General features: G+C 41.0%; 1 protein-coding gene across 1 annotated transcript in view; it reads left to right on the top strand.

Annotated features, from left to right (window-relative positions):
* LOC101992472 (nodal modulator 1-like) overlaps positions 1–9,160 on the top strand; it is a 63,674-nt gene extending 54,514 nt beyond the window's left edge. The window contains 5 exon segments of the mRNA XM_013346710.1: positions 3,870–3,945; positions 5,571–6,725; positions 6,728–7,458; positions 7,461–8,865; positions 8,868–9,160. Of these exon segments, the coding sequence (XP_013202164.1) occupies positions 3,870–3,945; positions 5,571–6,725; positions 6,728–7,458; positions 7,461–8,865; positions 8,868–9,160 (3,660 nt within the window).
* The last annotated feature ends 1,396 nt before the right edge of the window (positions 9,161–10,556 follow it).

Raw genomic sequence — 10,556 nt, 5'->3', positions numbered from 1 at the left:
CTATATGTTTTTCTTTGGGTTCTCCTTATTTAGCTTCTCTAGGATCACTAACTATAGGCTCAATGTCCTTTGTTTATGAGAAACCAAATATGAGTGAGTACATCCCATGTTCCTCATTTTGGGTCTGGCTTAGTAGTATGCAGTTTTAAACCTGAGAAAATAATGTCAGAAGAATATATATGATGTGTTTAAAATCATAAAGCAAATTAATGTACATAGTTTAATGATTAGATGTTATGAATTCAAATTTTATCAAAAACTTTCAACAATGCAATGCTGTTTCCCAACATAATGACTTAAGAGGCTCTTGGAACAACTACAAAATATAAGTCATATTGAAGAGAACAGTTTTGTAATCAGTTTCAATATCAATAAGGATCAAGGAAGTTACTAATTTGAAAGAGAATCTAGCTGGATGTCAAATTATTTCATTTATGAATGTATGTTCTTATTTATTAAGCATTTATTTAGTTTGTGTGTTTGTGTAATACATGTATGTGTTCACTGTGTGCATGGGTACATAAGTATACATGTGTTCTTGCATATATTTGGCATATACCTTCCTAGAAATCAGTGATTTTCTTCTATTGCTCTCTATAACTTTCTTTTTCTGAGAGAGGTGTTGATAAACAGAAAGGGTATAGATATGATAAGTATAGATAGATAGGAAATGTTAGGTAACTGAACCCAGTGCTCACTGACTGGCTAGCCAGTAAGCTCTGAAAATTGCCCTGACGCCAATTGCCTTTCTCTGTCTTGCACATAAAAAGAGGCACATGACTGTCACTGGCATTGTGGTTTTGATTATTGTTTTGTTAGTTTTTTGTTTTCATACCCCCTTTCAGTTATCAAATTCTGAACTGAGTCATCTCTCCTGCCCATATTTTTATGGATAAAATAACTCAAACTACTAACTTTATACTTCAAAGTGGTGAATAACCACTGGTCATCGCTTCTACAAAATTGACTGGTAGAAATAAATGAAATTTTAGTTTTATGTTTGGAGAAAATTATCAGTTTTATAAACAAATACAGCATGTAGAAATTGAAATCTAAAGACAATTTACATCATAGTATGTTATGAAAAAATACACTATTTATTGTCATATGGCTTATAGCTTTCTAGAATAAACATTTGACATCAATTATAGTGACCCTCATTTCAAACATCAAATGTCATCCACACACTAATAAGGATCATCCAAGTTTAGATTTATTTAGATTAGTTATTAATAAACCAGGGTTTCAGTAACCTCCAGATTTCATTTATAATGTATTGATGTTGTAAGCTGGCAAATGTTTGGAAGCTTCATATATTATTATAGGCCTTATGTCTGTCTTATTGCATGTTTATTTTTTATCTTTTTATTCCTTAATATTCCTCTCACAGTGTATCAATTGATAGATTTTTTTTCAGTTTTCCAAGATGAACATGCATGTTAGTACATTTATATAGCCTTTTTAGTCACTTAGATGTAATTGTTTTCCTCTTTATACCATCCTTGCCTCCTTGAACTTTTAGCATGTGCCTTTGGTATAATACTTGGATTATACCAAATATATATAGACATTGTTGTTGCACAGTATTCTATCCATAAATCTTTCCCTGAAGTATTATGATTATATAAGTTAAATGCTGTATATTTTGGTGTGTTCTCTTTTCTACTTGTCAATAAATGAAAAACAGCACTTTACCTTTAAAAGAACGGTAAAATGGGCCAGGCGGTGGTGGCACATACCTTTAATCCCAGCACTCGGGAGGCAGAGGCAGGTGGATCTCTGTGAGTTCAAGACCAGACTGGTCTACAAGAGCTAGTTCCAGGACAGGCTCCAAAGCTACAGAGAAACCTTGTCTTAAAAAACAAAACTACAACAGCAAAAAAGAACAGTTAAATCATTAAAATAAGGCTCAGCCATTAAAACCACTTGTTTGTATAGAGGATCTGAATTCTGTTCCAAAGACCAACACTGTGCCTTGCCACCATCTGTAGCTCCCATTATAGGGTAGTACTACTATATTAACAGTATTAATACATTCATCTGCAACACAAAAAGTAAATGTGACATGAAATGATAAATATTCAAATGAGAGAATGAATAAATTAATTGCTTTATTATAGTATTTTGTTTTTAGATAAAAATAAAATTTTAAAATAAGTTATACTGACATTATACTAAAAGTATTATTTATTATGATATTGTTTTGTAAACCCATGTTGTCCTTCAAAGTGCAATATAGTTGAACGCTTCAAGAAAAATTAACCACAGAACAAAACTCTGTAGGAGGTATACCAACAATAAGCAAGTAATCAAAGAACATGACAAATAAATCACTTAGCTATAAATGAAGACTGTAACACATGTTAATAAAGGAAAGAAGCTTCAATTAAACTAGAAGAGAAGAATGAAAATGTCAGCAGCATGATATCCATCAGTTATTACCTTATGAGCAAGAATTATATCATTGAGTTAAACATCATGGACTGCATACATTTATAAAATAGACATTGATCTGCTGATTTTTGTTTTTAAGAAACAAATTCCATTTTTTACATCATATCTGAGCTAAAAGTAAAACAAAAAAATATGGTATTTCACTAAATGGGAAACAAGACAGTAAAAATAGCTATATGTGTGTATGTGTTTATATGCATATATATGTGTGTATATTTAATGAAAATGAGTAAAATATGGGAGATTGTATGCAGAAACAAATGCAATGATTAGAATATATTGGTAACTCAAAATTTTGTTTTTCCAAGATTTCAAATGCTGCCTAGCTTAAGCATTTTAAAATATTTCCAGCAGAAATTTTTAATTAACATTGTCTGTAAAAAGCTCAATATATTTCTACTGCTTAGAATTCAATATGTGTAAGTGTAGACACTAGATCAATATACCACATCCTTAAGGGTAAACCAGCTAATAGTAAGTAAAAGAAATCCATTCACCCAGTAAACATTCTATCAAAAAAACGACAGGAATTGTCACTAAGACCGATAATGTAGCAACAAGGATTCAAATATGGAGTTAAAAGACTTTTCCTTGGTTTCTTTTGTTGATAATGATGCAAATGCCACAGCAATTTTATTTGCGATACCCAGGTAATCCTGAAACATATACATAATCTGCCTTTTTTTCAGCAAATGCTTACACACTTGAATAAAATGGTAATATGATTATTGCAAACATTAATCAATTTTATTTCAAGTCCTTCATGGTACAGATTTTTAATATGCCACAGCATGTGACATGCAACAGCCTCTTTATTTTGTTGGATAATCAAATCAGGATAAGCTGTAGCTCCTGAAAAGCTGGGTACAGAACAAATGCATGATATACAATACAGCATGGTGGGAATAAATGTTCTACAGAGATATAAAAAGACTGCATTAAATATGTATTAGGGAACATTTATATATGAAAATATTAAATTGTGCTGTTGTCTATGCCATGATACATTATATGTTTAAGCAAAAATGTAATTTTATTTTTCTTCGGTTTTCCCAGAAAATGAGGAAAGTGAGTGATTTTTAAAATACAAGCAATAAATGTATCAGTGTTTTGACTATATGACAAAAGCTGAAACAGCTTAATTCCACTGTATGTTTTTAGTATAGTTTTGTTTTCCATGTATAAGCTGATAGACATCTAAGTGATTTTATTAGGAATTGTGAATAATGCAGCAAAGAACATGGTTCTGCAAACACCTGTATAGGAAAAAATAAAATTATGACATCTGCAGGTTAAAAGGACAAAGTTGAAAAATGTATTCTTAGTAAACTTACCTGGGCCAAGGAACACAAATGGTGACTGCTTTTTTTTCAAATTTTGATTTCCTGATTGATGTTTTAGAATTCTTTGTCTAGCTTGGAGTGCCTGTAGGAGCCAAGGAGCTAGAAAGAGGCCACTACCCAGCAGAGAAATGCTTTAAGGGAAGAGAGGGTAATAGGGCACAAGTGTTATAAAAGTCGTGGCGGTTTCTACTCTGTTAGGAAATTATGTATGGGCAGAAGGATGAGACCAGGTATGGGAAGAGCTAACCAAAAATAATGAAGTCATAAGTTAATTTAAAAAAAGAATTGCTTTTAAAAGATTTTGAGAAGACATACACTGCATTGTTGGGTTACGTTTGTTCCACAAGCCATAGGTTTTCAAACAAAAATTCCACCACCTAGTGTGACATACTTTATTATGAGTTATGGTCAGGTGGACCCTAGAACAGCACAAGCTTTTGTGATTGTTCTAGTTTCATACTAAAACTAGATGATAAGACCTGTTCCTAAAGACACCACAAACTTTGGGTGTAAGATACAGAGAAATCAAGTAAGAACTAATCAGGAAGCTTCCTCCCTGCTAGCTAGCATCCATTTTCCCAGTAGAGGGTGTCGAGGAAGAAAAATCATCAACCAACTGAACTGCTTCTGAGTCCTACAGATCGTAACGCTAGCCTGTCAAGCAGGATATGCCAACAGGTGCAGTCAGATTGGGTTTTAGGTGAACTCACCAGAAGAAATGCATGCTGAGTAATATAAATTGGGCAAACACACATTCCTAGGGAGGCCATTGGTTCTAGTAATTTACCTTTTACTTCTATTAACTACAGTTTTGCTATGTGGACATGATGTCAAACTGCCTTCTAAACATTTATAATATTATAGATCAGAACGACTAGCAACTTAGACCAGAGAAGCTTCTGCTTGAAGTGTGCGTAGGTTAATGAGGTGACTGTCATGGGGAATACAGTACAGGGAACGAGTGACTTGATGCTCAGGCTTAAACAAGACATCTGCATCTCCCTGTCCAATGTTCAGAGAATATGGTGGAAGAGGGAACAGAAAGAATCTAAGAGCTGGACAAGGGGAAGGAGGTTTCTGAAATCATGTCTTTGACTGCACCCATGATTTCACAGTAGTGTGGCTGTGCGATTGCACAAGACTTGCCCTACAGATTTCTGTCCTGGAGAATGATGGGAGGTGAAGGGTGGGGATGGGAGGGTGGTGCTCATAAAGCCCCACCCATCCCTGAGTAGGAAGGTAATGGTTACTAGAAAGGAGTCATCATATTCCTTATTATAAATGACTAATACTTTGTCATGCTAAAGTAAATAACCATGCACACATATTTAGGCAGGCAATACAGTGAGACACAAATAGCAAAAAATCTCAGAACAGAGCAGAAACATGTTTCAAAGTAATTTGATGAAAAGGTGGTAAGAGAAGAGTTTTTTTTTCCTATTTCAAAAATACCCTATAAAAGGAATTTTCTTTTCCTTTTCTTTTTTATTTTACAATCAGAGCATAGTTTTTCCTCTCTCCTCTCCTGCCTGTACCTCCCCACAGAGCATCCCTTTGCCTCATTCCTCATCCACTCCTACCTGCTATCCCTTTTCTATTCTGCAAGGGTGACCTTCCATGGGTAGCTAGCACCTTGCCTAGTACTTAGACTAGACAACATGAGGACTGGGTTCCAAAGCCATCAAAAGAGTGAGAGACAACCTCTGCTCCCATTCTTAGAAGTCTGTCAAGAAGTCCAAGGTATTCAACTGTCATATATGGAGACATCCTAAGTCCATCCTAAGTCCGAGGACATCGTGGTCGGTTGCGGGGGCTTCGTGAACTCGGACGTGGAGATCAACTACTCGCTTATCGAGATAAAGTTGTACACCAAACATGGGACTTTGAAATACCAGACAGACTGTGCTCCTAACAACGGCTATTTTATGATCCCCTTGTATGATAAGGGAGATTTCATTCTGAAGATTGAGCCTCCGCTGGGCTGGAGTTTTGAACCAATCAGTGTGGAGCTGCACGTGGATGGTGTGAGGGACATCTGCACGAAGGGCGGGGACATCAACTTTGTGTTCACTGGCTCTGTGAATGGAAAGGTCCTCAGCAAAGGGCAGCCCCTGGGGCCTGCAGGAGTTCAGGTGTCCTTGAGAAGCACAGGCACTGATGCGAAGATCCAGTCCACAGTCACGCAACCTGGCGGAAAGTTTGTATTTTTTAAAGTTCTTCCTGGAGATTATGAAATCCTTGCAACTCATCCGACCTGGACTCTGAAGGAGGCAAGTACCACGGTGAGGGTGAAGAACTCCAATGCTAATGCAGCCGGTCCCCTCGTAGTGGCTGACTATAATGTATCTGGCTCTGTCCGCAGTGACGGGGAGCCCATGAAAGGGGTGAAGTTTCTTCCCTTTTCTTCTTTAGTAAACAAAGAGGATGTCCTGGGCTGCAATGTGTCCCCGGTGTCCGGGTTCCAGCATCCAGATGAGAGCCTGGTTTATCTGTGCTATGCGGTCTCCAAAGAAGACAGCTCGTTTTCTTTCTATTCCTTGCCGAGTGGGGGCTACACTGTGGTGCCCTTCTACAGAGGAGAGAGGATCACCTTCGATGTGGCACCTTCCAGACTTGACTTCCCTGTGGAGCACGACAGCCTGAGACTCGAGCCTGTGTTCCATGTCATGGGCTTCTCTGTCACTGGGAGGGTCTTGAACGGACCTGAAGGAGAAGGTGTTCTAGAGGCTGTGGTCACCCTGAACAACCAGATTAAAGTCAGAACGAAAGCTGACGTCTCCTTCCGCCTAGAGAACATAACGACAGGGACGTACACCATCCATGCTCAGAAGGAGCATCTCTACTTTGAGATGGTCACCATCAAAATTGCACCTAACACTCTGCAGCTGGCAGACCACATTGCTACTGGGTTCAGCATCTGTGGCCAGATACCATCATCTGTCCTCCTGATACTGTCAAACAGATGAGTAAATACAAAGTGGTCCTGTCCTCTCAAGACAAGGACAAGTCTTTGGTCACCGTGGAGACGGATGCTCATGGATCATTTTGCTTTAAAGCGAAACCAGGGACCTACAAAGTCCAGGTGGTGGTGCCAGAGGCTGAGACCAGAGCTGGGCTGATGCTGAAACCGCAGACGTTCCCTGACACCGTGACCAACAGGTCTGTGATGGATGTGGCTTTCGTGCAGTTTTTGGCATCTGTTTCTGGAAAAGTCTCCTGCTTAAATACCTGCGGTGACCTGTTGGTGACCCTGCAGTCACTGAGCTGCCAGGGTGAGAAACGCAGCCTCCAGCTCTCTGTCAAGGTCAACTCCATGACCTTTACCTTTGACAAAGTGCTCCCTGGGAAATACAAAGTGAGCATCACGCATGAAGACTGGTGCTGGAGGAACAAGAGTCTGGAGCTGGAGGTGCTGGAGGACGACGTGTCTTCCATGGAGTTTAGGCAGACAGGCTATATGCTGCGGTGCGCGCTCTCACACGCCATCACTCTGGAGTTTCATCAGGATGGAAACGGCCCTGAGAATGTGGGGATTTACAACCTGTCCAGAGGAGTGAACCGCTTCTGCCTGTCCAAGCCAGGTGTGTACAAAGTGACCCCGCGTTCCTGCCACCGCTTTGAGCAAGCCTTCTACACCTAGGACGTGTCATCCTGACGTTAACAGCCAACGTCCTGACGCTAACAGCCATTCGCCACCATGTCCTGGGAACCATCACCACGGACAAAATGATGGATGTGACAGTGACTATCATGTCTTCCATCGACAGCAAGCTGGCCTTGGTCTTGGGCCCTCTGAAGTCTGCACAGGAGCTGCGGAGGGAATAGGAGCTGGCAGAGATTGAGACCCACAGGCAGGAGAGGGAGAAGAACGGTAAAGAAGAGGGCGAGGAAGGCAGGGCCAGGCCTCTTGGGCAGGAGATGGTGGACGAGTTACAGGGCCCTTTCTATTACGACTTCTCCTACTGGGCCCGGTCTGGAGAGAAAATCACCGTTACACCCTCCTCCAAAGAGCTCCTCTTTTACCCCCCATACATGGAAGCCACTGTCAGCGGAGAAAGCTGCCCAGGGAAGCTGATTGAGATCCATGGGAAGACCGGCTTGTTCCTGGAAGGCCAGATCCACCCCGAGCTGGAGGGAGTTGAGATTGTCATCAGTGAGAAGGGGGCAAGTTCGCCCTTGATCACTGTCTTCACTGATGACAAAGGTGCCTACAGCGTTGGCCCCCTGCACAGTGACCTGGAGTACACTGTGACCTCCCAGAAGGAGGGCTACATACTGACTGCCCTGGAAGGAACTGTGGGAGACTTCAAAGCTTATGCCTTGGCCAGTGTAAGCTTCGAAATAAAATCTGAAGATGATCAGCCTCTCCCTGGGGTCCTCTTATCCCTCAGTGGTAGTGTCTTTCGCTCCAACCTCCTGACTCAAGACAACGGCATTCTGACGTTCTCAAACCTGAGCCCAGGCCAGTACTACTTTAAATCCATGATGAAGGAGTTTCGCTTTGAGCCGTCCTCACAGATGATAGAAGTCCAGGAGGGGCAGAACCTGAGGATCACCATCACTGGCTTTCGGACTGCCTACAGCTGCTATGGCACAGTGTCTTCTTTAAACGGAGAACCAGAGCAGGGCATCGCAGTGGAAGCTGTGGGCCAGAAGGACTGTAGCATCTATGGAGAAGACACCGTGACAGATGAGGAGGGAAAGTTCCGGTTGTGTGGACTGCTGCCAGGGTGCATGTACCATGTGCAGCTGAAGGCAGAAGGCAATGACCACATCTAGCGGGCGCTGACCTACCATCGGGTAATTGAGGTTGGGAACAATGACGTGGATGACGTGAACATCATAGTCTTCCGGCAGATCAACCAGTTTGACTTGAGTGGAAATGTGGTCACTTCTTTTGAGTATCTTTCTACTTTGTGGGTGAAGCTGTTCAGAAGCGAGAATCTTGACAACCCCATCCAGAAGGTGTCCCTGGGCCAGTCGCTCTTCCACTTCCCACTGCTGCTCCGAGATGGCGAGAACTACGTTGTGCTTCTGGACTCCACGCTCCCCAGATCCCAGTACGACTACGCCTTCCGCAAGTATCTTTCACTGCAGTGGGCTACCACAAACACATCACTCTGTTTTTCAGTCCCACGAGGAAGCTACCTGAGCAGGACATTGCACAAGGGTCCTACATCGCCCTGCCCCTAACACTGCTGCTCCTGTTGGCGGGCTACAACCACGACAAGCTCATTCCTTTGCTGCTGCAGCTGACGAGTCGTCTCCAGGGAGTCAGAGCACTTGGCCAGGTGTCCTCTGATAGCAGTGGCCCAGAGGACATGATGAGACAGACCAAGAAACAGAAGACCAGACCCACGTGAGGAGGACTGAGGCCCGTTCCTGCGGATGGCCTCTTTGGTGATTGTTTCAGACTCTGTGAGTTCCTATGGGCCCAGGGTAGTTGTTTTGATGGGTTTTCTTACTTGCTATGTCCTTGACCAATCTGGCTTGTGAAATCTTTCCTCCATCTCTTCAACAGGATTCCCTGAGCTCAGCCTGATGTTTAACTGTGAGTTTCTGCATCTGCATCCTGGACTGCTGGATGAAGCCTCTCTGATGACTATTAGGCTAGACACCCATCTATGAGTGTAGAAGAATATCTTCAGGAATCATTACATTGGTACTGTTTTTATCTTCTCCCAGTCATATTTGGCAATATTCTAGGTGTCTGGGCCATCTAGTCTCTTGATCCTGGGGCTCCAGGAAGTGTCAGGGGTATTGTTTATTCTTGAGACATTGGTCTCAGACAAGACCAGTCATTGGTTGTCCAATCCCACAATCCAAAAGAGACAACAGGAAAGGGGGCATTTCAGGGCCAGGTAGAAACCTGATAAAAGGGAAACTCCCTGGAATTTACAATACTCCCAGCTAATACTCCAAGCAAACGGGAATGATACATAACCTCAACTGGCCACCAGCTGTGACCAGAGAAGACTACCAGTGGAGGGATTGGGATACAAACCCAGCCATGTAGCATTCCAACTAGCCTGTTTGGTCTATGGATTTGATGGGGTAAGGGTGATAAGGGGATGCCATTTGATAATACTCACTAGTACAGGGAAAGGAAAGTAGTTTTTTAAAGTATATCAAAGAAAAATATCTACAAATCTGGTTCTGGTGTTGCCTAACCTAACAGTTGTTTCAGACATTAACTAATGGAGGAAATATAAACGGGTGAATAAGGGAGTGATGGATACCTTCCCTCACTATTATTCAGCATATTAATGACACAAAAAGGAATATAATCTTTTGCAGTGGATCCACAGAAAAGCCTTCATAAGTCTTGGGGTGAAACAATTGTTACACATAATTACTTCCTTAAAAAAATGACACACTTACCAATTGCTTGACCTAATAAGTAAATTTTTTGAGGCACATAAGGTAGAAAGGACTCACTACCATGTGTTTTAATGCACCAAACCAAATATTAAAAAATGGATAAATAATGCAATTCATTTTCTATCATCATATATAAAATATTTTAGAATAAAATTTCCAGTTTGAGACCTGCTTCATAGAAATAATTTATTTTTTTCTGCTATATTTGGTCCACAGCTCATTGCAGAAAACTAGAAAGCAGAGCCAAAAAATTAAAAGAGGCAGGAAAAATTGCAGATATATTTCAAAAAAGTGTAAGATAAAGATTTTAATTTTCTACAAATTATCAAGTAACTTTAATAAAATAACAATCATAATCAAAAAAGGTTTATTGCATAT

Source organism: Microtus ochrogaster, chromosome 6, assembly GCF_000317375.1.
Source record: "Microtus ochrogaster isolate Prairie Vole_2 chromosome 6, MicOch1.0, whole genome shotgun sequence".
NCBI lineage: Eukaryota > Metazoa > Chordata > Mammalia > Rodentia > Cricetidae > Microtus > Microtus ochrogaster.
This window is presented reverse-complemented; position numbering and strand designations above follow the sequence as displayed.